Genomic DNA, 19,693 nt, shown 5'->3' on the forward strand with positions numbered 1-19,693 from the left:
CTGGTCATGACATGCAGGTTTTAAAGAGGCCAACTCCATTTTGTAATCTGTATTAATTTTGGGCTGGCAAACATCTAGTGGTCATTTTTTTTGGGGGGGGGGGGTTAGGGATAGTTATTGTTTTTTTTCCCCCAAAAAAAATTCCATGGTAATCTTGGATTTGAACCCAGATCCCTAATGTTTATATTTTTATGTTTCATATAAAATAGTATCATCACTTATTTGTTAGGTTTATTGTCTGTAGAAGGTTGTAGTTGAAAACTCAATATGAATGTATTATATCTTTATAAATAAAATAAAAACTATTTTTTAAAATAGCAGTATTTCAGCTTTTTTGTAGCCTGGTGAAGAAGAAATGAAAAAGAATTTTATAATGATAATTTAATTTGACGGAAGGCAGAATATAACATTATAGTTTTCTTTGGGACTTAGGACATTGATTTTCCAAAACAGTGAGGCGTCTCGATATGTACAAATTATCTCCATGAATAACTTTAACATCGTTTGTGACTTGCATAACAGCTTCCATCAACTCAAGAAGAGACATATTGGTCGCCTGGAGCGTCTTTGATAGCCAGTTGACAGTGCTGGCCAAATTCTTTTTCGAATACGGATCTTTGATGTGTCCTATCTCAGTCGGTTTTTGTAGTTTACTCTCCTTTTTCAGGTTGGTCGGAATGCAGGCTTCTTTCTCTTTATGTACAATGTTTTTCTGGTATTCAGCATTGAGCCTACTACTGAAACCCATGCTTGTTTGATAGAAGCTTTTGCTTTCACCTTTGATCCCAGACCCAATAAGGCTCTTTTGATGCAGCTCTTGATTTATTCTGCTCTTTTTCCTTGATCTGTTAAGTCCTATTTTCTCCAGTAGATGGTAATCTGTAAACATATCGCCTAAATTTGCAAAATTAAAAGCATACTCTACAATTAAAAATACGAGAATGAAATTACATAAATTACTTTTTATTTTGGATTAACAGTAATTTCAATTAATTTAAGTATTATTTTAACTTCTAAACTATTAATAGGAGATTTTAAATCAACAGGTCTTTTATTTTATGCTTTTAGCTTAAAAATGTATTCTTAGAGAGGAAATTGGTATTTGTTATATTAACCAGTACACTTTGAAGGTAAAAATTACTATGGTTTTAAGTTATAGCAATAACTTTTGGATATTGTTTTAAACATTTATATTTCATTATCCTTTAGCGAACTTTTTGGTGTAGGTTCTTGTTTTCGTGAGCTTGAGCTAGCATCTCGCTTCTGTTTGCTTTCCTTAGGCGATGAGATGACACTATCCTTAAGAAATGATTGATCTTCTTTGAGTTTTTCAACTTGCCGGGCAAGCCAGCAGAGTCCCTCAACAATTTGCTCTTGTTTTGAATAGACATCATCTAGCGTTACCGTTCTTTTGAACTTGTCTGAAAGGCCGAGTGCCGTAAACGAGTTGGTATTAATTCCACATCTTTCTTCTATTCTACGCCTCCCATGAATTTCTGTGAATCAAAATCAGCTCCTAAATAATCTTACTGAAATTAGGTTGTTTTAAACTAAAAACAATTTATGTGCTTTATTTGGATTAAATAATGAAATTGAAGTAAAGAAACATTAATTATTTCATGATTGTTAAGTTTCACATTTTTCTTTTTAATATTTTTTAATGGCCCACATCTTGTTCTAGATTTTTTAACTCTTCCAATGCACTTTGGGAAGTGAATGCCATAAATCATGACATTGTTGGTATTCGGTTGTTCTTCATGTTGAATTTATTTCAGCTCTCTCTATGAATAGAAAAGGATGGAATTTGCTTCTAATCAACTCTGCAATGTGCTACAAGGTACGGATGAAAAATGAACTGTTCAAAAAAAAAAAAAAAAAAAAAAAACTGAATGTTAAAAATTAAATAATAAAAATAAAAACATTGGATTTTGGTATCAAAGCATTACTATTTTATTGTAAATACTAACTGAATTTTTTAAATGAAACAAACTATTTTATTTTCTTAATTGTGATTTATTTAAGCCATAATTAATGACTTGCTCTTTTGTTTTCTATCATGTTCAATCTCTCCACAATCGCTTTATTGTCACAGTGAATTGTCTGGACATGTTCTGTCAAACAAATGACTGTTTCCATGAGGTCCAGAAGTTTAAGATTTGTTTCATTCAGCGTTTTGTTTAGGTACCTGACATTCTCTTTAATAGAGGAGTGGTTCAAAGGTTCTTCCACATTTTTATCATCCCTTCTTTTCTGAATGGACAGCCCAAAGTCGTCCTTGCCCTTACATTTGGCTGTGAAGCAAAAAACAAACAAAAAAACAACAAAACAAAAGACATTCCATCTCAGTTTTTATTCATAGTTTTCTTTTTTATTTATTTAAAATAACACTTCTTTCTATATTTAATTTGTTCTGTTATAAATTATAATTATTCTTCATCGCTTCGCAGCCTCTTCTTATTCTTCTCAATGAAAATTTATGATAAAATTTTTTTTTTTTTTTTTAAATTTTTTTTAATGGCTTTATGTTCTGAGCATATTAGCCAATGACAATGTATTACGTGTATTCGTTTTTTTTGGGGGGGGAAGGGTAGCATGAAAAAAAGGCCAGAGGCGACGGTGAGAATCGAACCCACGACTGTGGGATCTATGAGCCGAGAGTCTCACGCTAACCACTCAGCTACCGCGGCCCCCTAGATTTATCTTTCAATGGAATTTTAACGTTTATAAATCCCATAAAACCTCAAAAAAATAGCAAAAGAACTTGTCCACATGTAGACTATAAGAATTTAGTACATTATTGTAATTAAGTTATTTTTTTACCACCATTTAAACTTTTCTGTGACAATGGTATAAATATTTTTTAAAAAATGCTGCGTAATAGATACAACATACTGGGTGATATAAATCAAACTCCAAACTGCAAGCATGGTTTCTGGGTGAATTGGGCACCATACCTTGGCCTCCATGGTTTCTAGTTAAATGACTGATAGGTTTTACAACACATTTCCACATAAATTATTTAGTCAAGGGGTAAAAGAATCAAATAAAAATTTCAGCTAGGACACATAAGACAATAAATTTGTCAACATTAATTCTCTACAATGATCAACATAATCTATTCACTTGTTGAATAATGTGCGGAAAAAAATTAAAGTTTCAAAGTTACACAATTTACTTATAAAAAAGTAATAACCTCAATGCTTCATTAATTTCGAATAGTCAAAAATATTTGTATGAGTTATGATATTCACTATCTCCAACAGCACACAATTAGTAGAGTTGTACTGATTATAACTTGTTAAACGTCTTTATTGTTCCTTTTTGACTGATAACATTCTAATTTGAAAAATGACGATTCTGAATTTTTCTGTTCATGAAGAAATACACAGGCATAAAGTCAGGGAAAGTTAAGTCAGTTGGTCGAGATAAGAAAGAACACCTTTGAGCATAAAGATATACAGATCTTAATGAAATTATTTTTATTTATATGGACAAATATGCCATTTGGTGGTTAATTTGGTGGTCACAATAAACAACAATCTGAAAATTCACATGCATGTTTCTTTGCAAAATCAGATAATTAAATAAGAGTCCCATAATATACAATTATACAAGGAGGAATTTCGAATGAAATTTACTTCCTACAGGCAAATGGAAAAAATAGTGAAATTGGACGATCTAATCATTTTGACGGGGACAAAAAATAAAGCAAAAATATATTAAATTAACATTTTTTAATATTTTAACATAATAATTAGTGTGACAATGTGAATAATGACATGTAGTACAAACAATAAATGCATCAGACTTATGTAGATTATTAGTACACAAATACTTTAAAATCTTTATAGCCAAAATCCCTGGTCGGAAAAAAGTGGCCTTTATATTTTAAATTAAATGCTTAAAATCATTGTTAATGTATTTTTTCTGTATTCTGATTTGAGTATTTAGTTTAAAATACAAAATTCAACCCTTATTCCCATCCCTAACTATCAATTATTAATAAAACGCTAAAATATCACTAAATCTGTGGGTGGCAAAACTTTTTCCAAAATTGTGACAGCGAAAAAGCAAAGAGACAAAGAACTGCTGGCAAAGTATTTTAAAAAATGATTTAAAGATAAGTGAAGTGTTAGGAAAGTCATTAAAGTCACGTCTTTAAAAATTATAATAAAATTGTGTTATATTCAAGTAAACAAAAAAGTAAAAATTCTAAGGTGGCCACATTTTTCCTTTCAGTGTACTTGATTTACTTTCTACCATACACTAGAAACATATTAATTTCTGTAATAAGTTTAAGATCTAAAAAGTTAAAGGAAAATTGAATTTACTTTAAAAAAAAAAAAAAATTAAAATGCATATCTTTAACTCATACTAGATTTCCTTCGTGGAAAATTTTTAAATTTGATTCAACTGATAAAAGTGCATGTGGAAATCAAAATAGTGTTTAGAAAATAAAAAAACAACATTTACCTTCTAAATTATGGAGTTGATGTTCTAAAATGCATTTTTTCCTCCAGAAATAAACAGCAGCACCGACTGGAACTACGAGGAGGAGGGCAAGAGTCAGTTTGGTGAACGATGCAGAGCAGGTATCGCAGTCGACTTGTGGCTGATGGCTCATCGCTTTTCAGTGGAGATTTCTCCAATTCGGTTTGGTGCAAAGATATATACTTTTTGGAGGACTAAATTGAACTAAATGGAGATGGCTCAGTACAACAGCATGCCTTCTCATTTGCTGTTCACAATTTCTCAAGAGGAATGTCTTAATTTGATGTGTTTTTATCGAAGAATGTCAATTCAACCCAACCCTGATCCAAAAGTCAGCACATTCGGCCGTAGGTCTGAGCGGGTGGACATCGATCGCTTTCTATTTATGATAAATAATCATATTTTTGCATTTTTACAAAAAAATTTGGATTTGATAGCCCTCATTTTGATGAATACATATGTCTGGAAAAAAAATTGAAAGTTTGTTTTAGGAGAATATGTTAATATCAGATTTTTGTTATTTTTCAATGTGATTTTTTTAAATATTTAAATTAAAAAATTGTAACCATGAAAATAATTACATACAAATTAAATATTTTTTGCTTAATAAATTATTGTTTCATGGGAATTTTGTTAGGAACAATACACGCAATTAAACTACATGGATCTTTTTCAAAATAAAGTAAATAAAATAAAATAAACAATTACAGTTTCAAATGTAAAAAAACAAACTATCTATGCACATATGTTCCTCAATTCTGAAAAAATGGATATAAATATACTTTTATTGGCTTGAAATGAACATAATAATCTAATTGCACCCAAAGCAGGCCATTTTCTTCTTTACTAGTTGCATTTTACATATTTTACACTCTCTATGGAGACTTGATAGAATTTTTGGAATTTTCCACTGATATATACATATATGTCCTTTTTTCCTCTCATACAATAGTTTGGAAGAAACATATTTTTGATAAATCTTACAAAAAGCTTGTTTTGAAAATAAGGCAAATTTCTTCCACTGTGTGGTCTGAAAAGTGATGAATTTGAGAGTTAGGAAAACCCACCACTGACTGAAGATGGCAACTGTTAAATGCAACTCAGATGAAAGCAGCTATGATACGACTGGGATACAAAACTTCAAATAATACTGATTGCCTTACAGACCTCAAATACAAGTTTTGAACATGTAATTCAAAAACAGATTTGCTTCAGAAAAACAAACCTACATAGCTTTTCTTCTGCTACTCAGGTTTTTCATATATATACCTACGGTATATTGCAGCAGTAGAAGACCGGTTGCATGCTGCAGTAATTGTGTTAAATTTGGGGCAAGGCTTTCTTGATTGGAGTGTTGTTCTACTAGTATGCAGTTTTCATTTATTTATTGTTTAAAGCCTTATTACTCTCAGACTAAGACAAGAGACAAATTATTCTCCCAGTAGACTCATGCAATCCCATACTGTCCATAATGTTTCTATTTAAAGCAAGACTTTCTTGACAAAGTCCTGATGCAAAAATTCTTCCAGGCACAATGTTTTAAATTTTACATATGTTGTTATATGTGATCTATTGGCATTGCTGATGGGTTTGGCTCGTTTATCAGCCTCTTTGTTACCCGTCTGTCTTGTGCACCCTCTGACTTAGACAACAGACTGTTGTTTTTCCTAGTACATTCAAGTAGTCTCATACCGTCTATCTTTTAAATTTAAGGCAAAACTTTCTTGTCAAAGTGCTGAGGTGTTGTTCCAGTAGGAATGCAGTGTGAAATTTTACAGAAAATTTTGAAGCCTATGGTATTGCTGATGAGTTTGACTATTTTATCAGCCTTTATGTTTCCCTTTTCTCCTGAAACCCTCGGACCCAGGAAAGACAGTTTATTCTCCCAATACACTCAAACAATTCCATACTGTCCATGACCTTTCAAATTTAAGGTAAGACTTTCTTGAGTATATGCTGATGTTGTTTCTCAGGTTCACAGTTTTAAATTTTGCGTACCTATTTGGCGTTGATGGGTTTAGCTATTTTTTCAGCTTCTTTGTAACACTTCTGTCCTAAGTACCATCAGACCCAGTATATTCTCCTAATCCAATACTGTCCATGTTCTATCTGAGGTGAAGCCATTTTGAGCACAGCATGGCATCAGTGTATATGTTAAGTTTGAGACTATCTATTCTCAGGCTTTTAAATATTTTTCACAGCGTTTGAATACCTCATTACAGTCTGAAACATTGCATATTTTCCAAAAGCAGTTGGGTGTTATTTTTTTTTAAATCTTATAAATACACCTTCGGTGTTTGGTTCTGGGAAAACCGTCAGTGTTGACTAGACATTTCTTCTATGCTGCACATTCTGGTACTATAACTTGGCGTTTCTTTGCGAACATCCATAGGCATGCCAAATATTACACCATTTCAAAATCATTGTTTTATTTATAGGGCATCTTGGAGGTGGCTTAAAGAGCCTGTCTTTACTCCAGAATGAAAATGTGGTAGATTTAAAAAATCTCTGAGGTAGCAGTCAGCGCGCATGGCATACCATCTTTTGGGTACTGCTTAAGAGCCTTTCCACTGACTGCAGGGTATTTTTCCGTCAGTCAATCACTCCCTGGCTGGAGACCTGTAGGTTTTAAGCTATCATTTCGGATTTTAGGCTCCAGTTTTTTCTACCTGACAAAGGTGATTTTGACCATGTTAGCTTTTGGTCAAAGATGACTCCGAAGTATTTCTCATTTAAGAAAACGATTGTTTAGTTGTGTGCTTATCTTCATACACAGGAAAGCCAAGGTCTTACGTATTATTTATTGTATTTTATTCAATTAATGAAGTTGATGTTAATACAATTTTTCAGAAATAGCAGCTATTGGTTTCATTTTTTCGCAAATAATTATTTGTCAACTGGCTTTTGTTTGGGATGCTATTTTTGAAATTGAAAATACAAATACATAAATGCGGTTTGATGTCACAATGTCACAAACTACCCCAATTTAGCAAACATTTATGGGTCCCTCCGTGCTAAGTCTGAAGTTACTTGATATAACAAAAGTCGAGGTGCTTGTTATAAATTTATTGTTACACAAAATTTGGGAGGTTATTTGTGGGTTGAAGATGTAACAAAATTGTAAAGGCCCTGGTGGAGCTGGCCAATAAGATTCGTACACGGATGGAGAGGAATGATGGAAATTTCATTCTTATTTTTTAACAGTTCCCCTTGAATTTCAACTATGGATGCATTAAAGATTTTAACAATCCTACTAATTAATTTAACGTTTTGTTCCCTCATCCTAGCCGAGTGAGTATTCTCTTAATTGTTCTTTATTGCTTTATCTACTTACAAAGTCAAATGCTCTGAATTTTTAAACCGGTTTCCATGGAACAGGAGGAACTTTTACAAGATTCTCGGTGTGCGGAAGGACGCGAATACAAATCAAATAAAAAAGGCCTACAGGAAATTGGCGAAAGAGCTTCACCCGGATAAGAACAAAAACGACCCGGAGGCAGCTGAGAAATTTAGTGATCTTAGTGCTGCCTATGAAGTTCTTTCCAACCCGGACAAGAGAGATAAATACAATAAGTGTGGGGAAGAATGCCTCAAAAAGGACGGAATGATGGACAATTCCATGGACCCGTTTGCAAGCTTTTTTGGAGACTTTGGCTTCCACTTTTCCAACGGTGATGGAGGAAGGAACAGAGAGACTCCCAAAGGTGCCACCATCGTCATGGATTTGCCTGTCTCACTCGAAGAATTATATAATGGCAATTTCGTTGAGGTATCTTGTTTATTTAATATTTTTTCCCATTTCTTTACCTTTTGTCTTTTGCATGAAGAAAGATTTTCCTTACTAGACTGACCACAGAGTTTAATATGCAACCCTACTGTTGTGTATGTTAAATTTAGCTGGGAACAGAAAGCAAAAAAAGCTACTTCGATAGCCAAGCTGCTTTTTGGTGTACCGATGGATTTATCATGTGAGATGGTCAGGAGTATTTTGTCCCAAAATTAAATCACCAAACAAACTCATATAATAACTGAATAGTTTTATTTTCCCAAGCATTATTCAATTTAATTTACTAAAAAAATTACTACCAATAACTAGACATTCTAATAAACGGACTCAGACAGCGAAAAGTAACTCAACATTTCATGAATGATAGTTGACTAGCATTTGGGAAGTTTCACAACCCTCACAAATGGCTTTGGTGCTTCCTGGTCAGTTCTAAGTCAGTTAGTCGTGTTGTCAAATCGCTTGGGAGGTGAATTACAAAAAAAACACCTTTCTTTAGAAAACGTAGTAAAATTGAACAAGTCCATGAGAAAAAGAAAATTAGTATCTGTGCCTAATCTGTTTACATTCATTCTTTTTTACTTTCACTTAACATATCTAATATTTTTTCAGTAATTTGTTCGTTACCGATTGTTTGTTCTGCCTATCCTTGCTGGGTCGGTATGGTAGATGTTTAGGCATTTTGCAATCTTCAACTTGTCTGTCCAAAAAGAGGAAATTCTATATATTATATTTTTCCTTCTAATAAGTTGAAAAAATTCCATGCCAAGGTTTGTCTGCTTATGGGAAGTTCAATTGTACTCCACAAGCATCTTCCAAACTGAAGCCCATGGAATTGATAGATGTACTCAATTCAACCTAAATAGAGATTTCAGAATAGGTTCCAACATATATTTTACGAGCACTCTGGATCAAGGTATGGTCTTGAAGAAGGCAAATTTACTGGCTACTACCAAGCTTCCCACCTATTATTGAGGTAGTTAATCCATAGACATATTTAAGGTTGTTTTGCCGTGATAAACTACTATACTAAATTTGTTTTCTTCTTCAAGACCATACTTTGATCCAGAGTGTTCACAAGTGAAAAATTGGTCGATATTTCTAATACTGAAAATATATTTTGCAAGGAGGTAGGCAAAACCCAATCACACCTAATATAAGATTGTAGTGCTATCTCCATGAAAAAAGTTTTTTGGGATTTGGGATTAAGATCCATTTGCATACTATGATTGCAAAATAGAAGCTACCAAAGTTGTTCATACAATACTGGCCCGAATTTCAATTTTCAGTTTTCCTGGGTGGCAGCAAATTGTTTTCAAAATTAATTAATTTAGTGCATTATGAACAGTTAACTTCCTGAGGATCAGTTGCATTGAACGTGTTAAATGGCACAGTATTGCAACACCCTGTTTGATATCATCTTTTTTTTTTTTTTCCCCTTATGATCTTTGCATATTAGCCATGACGAATTCTTATATATGTGTTGTTCAAATTGGGGGTTATCGGGAAAAAAGGGCCAGAGGCGACGGTGGGAATCGAACCCACGACCGCGGCGTGAGAGTCTCTCATGCTAACCACTTGGCTACCGCGGTCCCCGGTTTCTTTCATTCATGTGTTAATATTCTGTTTTTAATAATATATATCCAAATGAGATTCCATATGCTTCCTATAAAATTTGTATCCTAACTGTTGTTTTTTCTACCATGATTTCTTGCTTTTTTTAAATGTTTTTTTATTACGAGATGTCTCTTTCTTAAATTTAATCATAATAATTGGTAGTAGTTCGAAGAAGTATATCTCACATTTCCTTTACAAGAAATAGAAACTGCCATACAACAGATGGGTTTAACAATTTTACCTTACACCCATTAGAATATATATGTATATTTTTAACTTTTCATTTTAGCATTCAAAAACACAAGTGTAAGACCAATTGAAATTTTACCTATGTTGTGGAAGTGGAACATTTGCTTATAGAAACACTTCTTGTACAATTGATATGATCACAGAACAAAATCCTTATTAGGAGAATGAAATTGGAAGAAAATTGTTTTTGAAGTAACTAGTGAAATTGTTTGTATTTTAAAAAACATGACATTTGTTATAAATTACAAATTATTGTAAATTATGATTCTGACATTACAAGTAGACATTGAAATGTTTTATAATATTGAGAATTCTTATTGAGTTCTGCATATTGCTGAATATTTGGTTATGATTTTTTCCCTCCTAATTGATTGGTGACTTTGTTGCCCCTCACCCTGCTTATTACCAGACTTATTCATTGAAACATGTGCTATACTGCTATTCACTGAATTATTAATGAAGTAATGCCTGTGTAACGAAAGGAATATTTTTGTGGGAGGGGGAAAGGACAGAAATATAAGGATGAAGAGGGACTCGAACCCACAACTGTGGAATCTACGAGCCAAGAGTCTGACATGGAAGCCCCTTTTCAACGGCTAAGATATGAAAGATTTGACCTTTAATATAATTACAATTAATTGTAACCGGTTTTTTTGGTTGAGATGAAAAAAAGTTAATGGCACGAGCGGGATTCGAACCCACGATCTTCGGCTAGATATGCCGCTGCTCTACCACTTGTGCTATCGGGACCTCGAGGCTCGATCCACACTGACATCAACTTCCTATCTCAACCCCACCTTATGAGTTTTCCCTCCTTTTTGCCATTTTTCAAATGTCGTGTAATCAGATTGGATTCTCGACGACAAATGAAATGGCCACGGAGAGCATTAGTGAAGTGTACTTCATTTTAATTCATTGAATTCACTAATTTCGTGGTCCGCTTGACCCATAAGGTGGGGTTGAGATAGGAAGTTGTTGTCCGAGTGGATCGAGGTCACAATAGCTCAAGCGATAGAGCAGTGGTGTATCTAGCCGAAGATCGTGGGTTCGAATCCCCCTCGTGCCATTAACTTTTTTTCATCTCAACTAAAAACCTTAATTAATTGTAATGTATTAATTGGTCAAGCGGACCACGAAATTAGTGACTTTAATATAATAAAACTGTGGCATATGGTTGACAGTGTGCGAATTTGCTTTAATTTTTTAAAATTGTTTGTCCAGATTACAAGGAAAAAACCTGTTATGAAGCCTGCATCAGGCACACGAAAATGCAATTGTCGACAAGAAATGCAGACGAGACAACTTGGCCCGGGGAGGTACCAAATGATGCAGCAAACGGTTTGCGATGAATGCCCCAATGTCAAGTAATGAAGAAGCTTGAAATGATCATAGAATTATACTTTATTAACAACAAACTTTTTACAGATTTGTCACCGAGAGCAGATTGTTAGAAGTCGAAATAGAACAGGGCATGGTAGACCGTCAAGAAGTCAGATTTATTGCCGAAGGTGAACCACATATAGATGGAGATCCAGGTGATTTAGTCTTGAAGATCAAGACTGTCCCTCACCCCGTCTTTGAAAGGCGAGGAGATGATTTGTACACAAATGTTACAATCTCGTTAGTAGACGCCCTAACAGGCTTCTCAATGGAAATTGAACACCTAGACGGTAGAATGGTAAAAATTCAACGAGAAAAAGTAACATGGCCTGGTGCTAGAATAAGAAAGAAGGGCGAAGGAATGCCTAATTATGAAAATAATAATTTACATGGTGTATTGTACATCACATTTGATGTAGAATTTCCTAAAAATGAATTCACAGAAGAAGAAAAGAACAGTGAGTATTTAAAGGACAAATTATTATGTACATTCTTAATTTTTTTTTAATACAAAAACTAATTTTTGTTATAGGTCTCAAAGAAATTCTCAAACAGAAATCTGTGAACAATGTTTATAATGGATTACATGGTTTCTAACTGTGGAGATATTAAAAACAAATATTTATAGGCCAATTTTTATAAATACCAAAAATGTTGGGTGCTACTCGTGCAAAACAGAGACAAAAAGTTATTCCCACTTAAAATGTAAAACGAGAGACTAAATGTTGACCTATTATTTGTGTAAGATGAATTTTTGAACATTTCAAATTGTGTCTGATTGTTTCCTGTATCAGTGTTTTTAAAGTGTATGAGTTTGAAAAATCTTCAATTTAAACTGGTAGTTTTCCTTGAGAAATTTTTGACTTAGATCTATTTATTTTTTAGTTTTTATAAATTTGAATTATTAACCAATTGAATTACCATTTTGGATTTTTTTAAATAATAATTTTGATATGAATACACTTTCTTAGTTGAATGAAAATTATTTATTTCATTTGATTTGTACATTTATGTTCTGCCAAAATGTTTATTTGTTAAGTGAGGATTTTGTATTTATTTATCCACTGTGATGTGATTTAATTTATAAGAAAAACTTTGTTGTTATCTATAAAAAAAACAAAAACATTTAAAAAAATTTAGAATATTTCATTGTGTTCAAATAAACACATTTGAGCTCAATTTTGCATGTATTTTATTCTTGGGTAACATCCAAAATATTATAACCAAGTACAGTCGCAATATTCAATTAAATAAAAATTCATGGTTAGTGAAATTGAAATTTGGTTGTTACCAATTGTTTTGGTATGCCTATACTTGCTGTGATGGTTGTCAGTCATATTTCACCACCTAGTGTACATAGAATAGAATATATTTATTTCGTTGTAATTGCATTATTAGATACATTTAAGGGAAGAAACTAAAATATCTGAATGTCACAACATGTCCCTAAGAATATAAATTGTAAACATGACTAAAACGTTTTAAATTGAAAAAAGTTTGGACAGTATCAAAGGATTGTTCTCAGATGTTGAAATGATTCAGAATCCAGAAAAATTATAAAAACGAAATAAAAGGCATCTAGAATTATAAGTAGAAAGTTGTATAATCAGAGATTTAATAAGTAAAACCTGCAAGTGAAGAGGGTGCCATAACTAACTTCTCAGTACAAATAGAGTAAAATATAAATGTAGAGCATCAGATAAGCTGGCAGACATGGGGCATATAACTGTCATCTGAATTTAGCTGAGAAGAAAGGAAAATAAAACCAACAGAGAAATGTTTAATTAATTGTAAAGGATCTTTTTGAAGTGCAAAATTTGTGTGAGGTGGGCATCAAACCCATAACCTTTGGCTCAATACACCACTTCTCTAACCATACGAACTACCGTGACTTCAATTGCCCATGCTACAAACTCCTCATTTCGGCTTCCTTTTTGTTCCAGTTGTAAGCAAATCTGGCTTCATAGAGAAACACATTTTACTAATGATTGTGCTATATCAGTGGACTGACAGAAAAGAGATATCATTGATGTACACAGAAATTAGAAAAGGACCTAAGATGGACTGTTGTATCAGTTATTAAATTAACAAAATGATGAGTTGTGTGGTAACTGGTTGTGAATTCGGAATGGGCTATTTTCATTTGCTGGTAAATTATGTGAGGGAGGAAGTTTGATATTTAAAATTTTTAGTTACTACTACCATTCACTCTTTTTTATAATAAACTTGAATAAAATTTTTTTTGTCTTATTCGATGTAAATCGATCAGCTGAGTCGATTGGAAAAGGTAATTGGCACGTAGTTTTCGAGAAAAACGCAAAAAACAAATAAAAAAAATTGCAAAAATGTTATCTTTTTTGATGTAAATCGACCTGCTGAGTCGATTGGCAAAGGAATTAGGCTTGCAGGACACGTTGTTTTTGAGAAAAACGCAAAAAAAAAAAATCGAAAATATTTTATTGCCCTTTTTGATGCAAATCGACCTGCTTAGTCGATTGGAAAAGGAATTAGGCTCGTAGGACACATAGTTTTCGAGAAAAGCGAAAAAACAAAAATCGAAAAATGTTTTATTGTATTTTTCCATGTAAATCGACCTGCTGAGTGGATTGGAAAAGGTAATTGGCACGCACGTAGGAAACGAAGTTTTCGAGAAAAATGCAAAAAGCCAAAAAAAAAGTTATTGATTTTTTCGATATAAACGGACCAGCTCAGTCGATTGGAAAAAGAATTAGGCTCATAAAAAACGTAGTTTTCGAGAAAAACGCAAAAATCTAAAAAAAAATTTAGTTTTATTCGATGTAAATCGACCTGCTGAGTGGATTGGAAAAGGTAATTGGCAAGTAGTTTTCGAGAAAAACGCAAAAAACAAACAAAAAAAAAATTGCAAAAATGTTATTTCTTTTTCAATGCAAATGGACCTGCTGAGTCGATTGGAAAACGAATTAGGCTCGTAGGACACGTAGTTTTCGAAAAAAACTAAAAAAAAAGAAAATCGAAAATTTTTTTATTGTCTTATTCGATATCAATCGACCTACTGAGTCGATTGGAAAAAGAATTAGGCTCATAGGAAACGTAGTTTTCGAGAAAAACGCAAAAAACAAAAACAAAAAAAAAATCGCAAAAATGTTATTACCTTTTTCGATGTAAATGGACCTGCTGAGTCGATTGGAAAAGGAATTAGGGTCGTAGGACAAGTAGTTTTCGAGAAAAAATAAAAATAAAAACTACGTGTCCTACGAGCCTAATTCCTTTTCCAATCGACTCAGCAGGTCCATTTACATCGAAAAAGATAATAACATTTTTGCGATTTTTTAAAATTAAATTATAAAAGGCGATCAACCGCTTTGGGTCATTTTCCGCCTTAAAAAACTTTCAAGCTGGGTGGTGAGTGGGCCAGAGCTCAGGAACCCCCAATAGCGGAAACCAGGGCCCCGGCAGCATCACACGCCTCGGACACCCCTTCACAACCACCACCAGATTGGCACCCAAACCGCACCCCAAGACACCTCCCAACATTGAGTGGATTACAGATTATTGCATACTGAACTTGAATGATTTTGTATTAAATTATATATTAAATTGATATTAAAATTATATCATTTTATCTTCATATTTCCGAAATTAGTTTAGTTTTTTTAAGGAAGGTTAGTTTGTCTATTTGGTCGAAGTCATCACCAAGCGAGTCTTTGATGTTGGTTGGAATTTCCAACCGATGTCTTTCTTCTACATATTTTTTGCAATTTATCAAAATGTGTTAACTGTTATTCTTTCTGTGCAAACATCACAAAGTGATTTTGCGATTTTTTTGTTTGTTGGTTTTTTGCGTTTTTCTTGAAAACTATGTGCCCTACGTTACGTCCTACCTTTTCCAATCCACTCAGCAGGTCGATTTACATGGAAACAGACAATACATTTTTTTCGATGTTTTTCTCAACAATTACGTGTTACACAAAATCAAGTTGAAATAGTAGACAGGATACATTCGCTAACTCGCAACTCTTGATTCAACCCGGGGTTCAAAATCGAAAAAATCGAAAGTTAGCGAATGTAGTCTGTCGACTAGTTCAACTTGATTTCGTGCATCAATCTTGTTAAAATTTGGTCAAAATATCTAGAAAAACTTTATAAAACTAAGGAAATATCCAAAGTCTAAAAAAACATCTCAACAGGGTATCTCAACTACGAGGTTATATGAACATAGCCTATGAATATATGAAAGCAGGGCCGCTGGATTCGAACCCGGGACCTTAGGTTAAGACCTTACAGTGATGATTGCCATGTCAACGTCTAAAACGTTGCGGCCACCGACGCCCTCTGTGTTATCTTTAAAAACATTTTTTAAACATTTCTTCTCCTTTTCATTCTTTTCAGTTTTAATGTAGAATTTATTGTCATATCTAGACTGTTTTATATCGGTACTCTTTGTACATACTTACACTAATTCGTTTTAATTTTCCCATATTTTTTCCATCTGTCAATCCGGCTGTAGAGTCTACGGAAAAAACATGGCATATTTGGTTGGAAATCAACTTATATCTCAGAATGTAAAGATCAATTCTAACATGATAAAAACGTATCTATGTAATAAAAATATCTTTTAATACCAACAAAATTCGTGAATTTTTTAAATAAAAACATCAAAAACCTGCATTATTACAAATAAAATCGTAAAGGTAGCCAATTCGTAGTTATGACTCTTCAAAACTGGGGAGATCAAAAATTTTCTTGTACTTTTGTCAGTTTATAACTGTATCGGTTCTTTAAATTATTTTTTTACGCACTGTTTGTGGTGCATAATAACAGCAAGGAGAAAAGCTGAACTTTCTACGGTCTTACAGTATATGTTTAATTATTCAACATTGTAACATTTTATGTTCATAAAATTTGTGGGATAGTTATGCCGGGATAATCAAAAAATAAATAATAAAATAAAACATAGATGGTAACAATTTAATAAAATAACAAAATTTTGATAGTGTCACATGTACTACTATCCATGTTGGACTTTCGTTGTATAACCAACTTCTTTTCCATTCATAACTGTCTTGGTCTCGATGTAGCTGATTCCGGTGAAAGGTTTCTTTTCTTTATCCTTGGCGACGGTTGCAGTGTGTTTTACCTTTGGCCTTATTGAAACTTGAGTGTGCCCTTGGGATTCAAAACCACTTTGGTCGAAGCCAGAAGATACTCCATCCGATTCGAAGTCAAGTGCATAGTCGTCAGATTGCTCTTCAAATCCAGGATTACTGAGCTCTCCTCCTGAATCAGAGGACTCTTCAGAACCACCGTGGAAACCTTCAAAACCATGGAAACTGTGTTTCCCTCCTGAACCAGAAGATTCTTTGGAGTCTTCGTGGAACCCATCAAGACCATGGAAATCAAGCTTTTCTTCGGTACCAGAAGATTCTTTGGAGTCTTCGTGGAACCCATCAAGACCATGGAAATCAAGCTTTTCTTCGGTACCAGAAGATTCTTTGGAGTCTTCGTGGAACCCATCGAAACCAAGTTTTCCTTCTGAACCGGATGATTCTTTGGAGCCACTGTGTTTACCTTCGAAACTATGTTTTCCTTCTGAACCAGACGATTCTTTGGCGCCACCGTGGTAACCTTCGAAACTATGTTTTCCTTCTGAACCAGACGATTCTTTGGAGCGATCGTGGTAATCTTCGAAATGATGTTTTCCTTCTAAATCGGATGGTTCTTTGGAACCACTGTGAAAATCTTCAAAACTGTGGAAGCTAAGTTTTCCTCCTGAACTGGAAGATTCTTCAAAGCCGTCGTGGTAACCCTCAAAACCGTAACTGTGTTTTCCTTCAGAACCGGATGATTCTTTTGTTTCATCATAGAAACCTTCGAAACTATGCTTTCCTTTTGAGGCAGAAGATTCTTTGGATTCACCGCGGGATTCTTCAAAGCCATGGAAGCTATCCTTTCCTTCTGAACCGGAAGATTCTTCAGAGCCGCCATGGTAACCTTCAAATTCATGGAAACTATGTTTTTCTCCTGAACCGGTTGGTTCTTCGAAACCACCTTGGAAGCCTTCGAAACCGTGAAAACTATGCTTTCCTTCTGAACCAGACGATTCTTTGTGTTTATCATCAGATTCCTTGGAACCTTCGGATTCTTGATATTTTTCAAATCCTTTGAAGTCTTCGAACCCTCCGAAATCGTGGAATTCGCCAAAGCCTCCTTCTGATTCTTGTTTTTTATGAGATTGATCGGCACCATTTTCAGTACCATGGTGTCCATGAGCTGATACCGAGGATTCTCCTCCACTGCTGAATCCGCCGAAGTTTTCATGATCATGGGATGGCTTGTGCTCCTTCTTGTGAACTTCCACAGGGTATGGAACCTTGACAGGGATTTTGACTGGAACTTTGACTGGGACAGGAACAATTTTTTGTACTTTGTAAGGAACAGGCTTTTCAACCCGTCCTGTGTAGTGGGGTTCGACTGGAACAGGAACATGTTTTTCTACTTCAACTTTAACTGGGTACGGCACTTTCTTTTCAACCGGGTAAGGTACTTTTTTTTCTACTGCGACATGGACTGGGTACGGCTTCTCTGGTACTTTTAGGGGATATGGAAGTCTTCTCTCAACGGGGTAAGAGACTCTTTTCTCTCCAACTACTTTGTAAGGTTTTTCAATTGGGACCTTAACAGTGTAAGGCACTTTTTTCTCTACCGTGTAAGGTTGTGGCACTGGGACCTTAACTTCATAAGGGACTTTTTTCTCGACCTGGAGAGGGTAAGGCTTTGGCACGTAAACATTGAAAGGTTTATCAACGGGAACTTTGACTTCGTAGGGAACTTTCTTTTCGACGACATCCGGGACAGGTATCTTTTTCGTCATTGTGATCGTACTGTCGTGATGATGTTTGTGTTCGCCATCGTGTGACGCGGAAAAGCCGACACTCCCGCCGGAAGAATGTTCATAAGATCCGAAACTCTCGACTCCTTTTTTCTCTTCCTCTTTGCCACTGGCAACAACTGCTAATGTTAACAAAATTCCACAAAACAACACTGTTAGTTTACACATTTTGTGACTGACTTCAATCAAGGAAAGCTCTCCTTTTTCTACCACCGACTCCCCACTTACCCAACGTATCCCACCTCACCATCTTAAAGTGTATAATGGTATTCCTTTCTTATCTGACCAAAGAAATTTAATTCGGTTGAATAACTTTTCAGCACATAACAATGATTAAACTTAATTACTGAAGGTTTCTCCTCAAATGTTTTCAGACAGTTGTCCCAATATTTGTTCTTTGGAAAAAAAATAACTAACAATAAAGCAAGCATTTTTGTGGGTTTTAATAAAATTTCAACTATTTGGGCTGATGGGAACGAAACGTACGTCAAAAGAAATTTGTTGTGGTCCTCAGATTAAATTTTAAACCATTTTTCATAAACATTAGATTTTTTGCATCATAATTGAGAGGATAAATAAATAAAAATATGCAACATTGTCTATAGAAATGTTATTGGTTCATATGATTGGAAATTTTGATATGCTATAAATTAATTGATTATTACAGTTGTGATCTACAAATTAGGCAGTAAAAGATATCGTGATATGTGATAAAAGACACTTAATTTAAGATTTGCCCGACTTTTGAAACAACAAAGCAATAAAATTAATGGGTTTTAAACTTTTGTAAAAAGTGCCCTAAGTACAGAGGGTTCTAAATCCTTGTAAAGTATCCAGTAGATAAGTGGAATAGTTTGAAAATTATCACCATTTTTGAGTTTTCGAAAAAACCGTAGACTTACAAGGAAAACATTTTTTTTTCACAAAAAATTGTATTCGCATTTTTTGGAGGTGTGTAAAACTAATAGCAAGTTTTTTTGCTAAACAACAATATTTTAACCTACTTTGCTAAAATTATTTGCTAAAAGTATTGCCAGATAGCATCGGTATCATACATATTGAAATACGTTATTTATGAAATAGTATGTAATAATTTTAGCGAGAAACACAGTTGATATTAATTTTCTGCACGCATCAAAAACCTCGAATACAAATCTTTGGGAAAATCAAAGTATTTTTCCATATAAATTTTTTCGCAAAAATCATCAAAATACTGATAATTTTGAATCTACTCAACCGATCCACAAAAACTTTACAGGCGTTTAAAACAATATAAACTGCACGCAATGCACCAATCTTCT

At 33.9% G+C, this 19,693-nt stretch overlaps 3 protein-coding genes and 1 long non-coding RNA gene across 9 annotated transcripts; 1 reads left to right on the forward strand and 3 right to left on the reverse strand.

The window, feature by feature from the left end:
* Positions 1 to 365: 365 nt before the first annotated feature.
* Positions 366 to 10,237, reverse strand: LOC106666783. Of its 6 annotated transcripts, none has more exons than XM_014394220.2 (3): positions 10,221 to 10,237; positions 4,474 to 4,953; positions 366 to 894 (listed from the first exon to the last, which is right to left on the reverse strand). In XM_014394220.2, exons 2-3 carry the CDS (start codon positions 4,622 to 4,624, stop codon positions 410 to 412), a joined length of 636 nt encoding a protein of 211 aa, XP_014249706.1. In that variant the 5' UTR covers positions 4,625 to 4,953; positions 10,221 to 10,237; the 3' UTR covers positions 366 to 409. The 6 variants fall into 6 exon arrangements, with proteins under 6 accessions (XP_014249706.1, XP_014249702.1, XP_014249704.1 ...); XM_014394216.1 differs by lacking the exon at positions 10,221 to 10,237 and adding an exon at positions 5,765 to 5,783; XM_014394218.1 differs by lacking the exon at positions 10,221 to 10,237 and adding an exon at positions 5,761 to 5,777.
* Positions 1,174 to 4,465, reverse strand: LOC112127165. Its single transcript, XR_002910420.1, has 2 exons — positions 3,194 to 4,465; positions 1,174 to 1,496 (listed from the first exon to the last, which is right to left on the reverse strand). It is a non-coding gene; the product is annotated as an uncharacterized LOC112127165 (long non-coding RNA).
* On the forward strand, positions 7,569 to 12,497 carry LOC106666782 (dnaJ homolog shv). The gene is made up of 5 exons (XM_014394214.2): positions 7,569 to 7,782; positions 7,870 to 8,260; positions 11,363 to 11,505; positions 11,567 to 11,979; positions 12,054 to 12,497. The coding sequence occupies exons 1-5, from the start codon at positions 7,715 to 7,717 to the stop codon at positions 12,116 to 12,118; spliced, it is 1,080 nt and encodes a 359-aa protein (XP_014249700.1). The 5' UTR covers positions 7,569 to 7,714; the 3' UTR covers positions 12,119 to 12,497.
* Positions 12,498 to 16,470: 3,973 nt separating this feature from the next.
* On the reverse strand, positions 16,471 to 18,701 carry LOC106666697 (RNA-binding motif protein, X-linked-like-3). The gene has a single exon (XM_024227578.1). It carries the CDS (start codon positions 18,558 to 18,560, stop codon positions 16,512 to 16,514), a length of 2,049 nt encoding a protein of 682 aa, XP_024083346.1. The 5' UTR covers positions 18,561 to 18,701; the 3' UTR covers positions 16,471 to 16,511.
* Positions 18,702 to 19,693: the final 992 nt, after the last annotated feature.

This window comes from Cimex lectularius, unplaced genomic scaffold, assembly GCF_000648675.2.
Source record: "Cimex lectularius strain Harlan isolate CLEC.00 unplaced genomic scaffold, Clec_2.1 scaffold223, whole genome shotgun sequence".
In the NCBI taxonomy this organism is placed as follows: domain Eukaryota; kingdom Metazoa; phylum Arthropoda; class Insecta; order Hemiptera; family Cimicidae; genus Cimex; species Cimex lectularius.

What these genes read in the sequence shown, in the direction of transcription:
- LOC106666782 (XM_014394214.2), top strand. Translation starts at nt 7,715, where the DNA reads ATGGATGCATTAAAGATTTTAACAATCCTACTAATTAATTTAACGTTT. An exon ending in TGTTCCCTCATCCTAGCCGA is followed by an intron (nt 7,783 to 7,869) that starts GTGAGTATTCTC and finishes TCCATGGAACAG; the next exon opens with GAGGAACTTTTACAAGATTC. An exon ending in GATGAATGCCCCAATGTCAA is followed by an intron (nt 11,506 to 11,566) that starts GTAATGAAGAAG and finishes AACTTTTTACAG; the next exon opens with ATTTGTCACCGAGAGCAGAT.
- LOC106666783 (XM_014394220.2), bottom strand. Translation starts at nt 4,624, where the DNA reads ATGAGCCATCAGCCACAAGTCGACTGCGATACCTGCTCTGCATCGTTC. An exon ending in TCAACTCCATAATTTAGAAG is followed by an intron (nt 895 to 4,473) that starts GTAAATGTTGTT and finishes TTGCAAATTTAG; the next exon opens with GCGATATGTTTACAGATTAC.
- LOC106666697 (XM_024227578.1), bottom strand. Translation starts at nt 18,560, where the DNA reads ATGTGTAAACTAACAGTGTTGTTTTGTGGAATTTTGTTAACATTAGCA.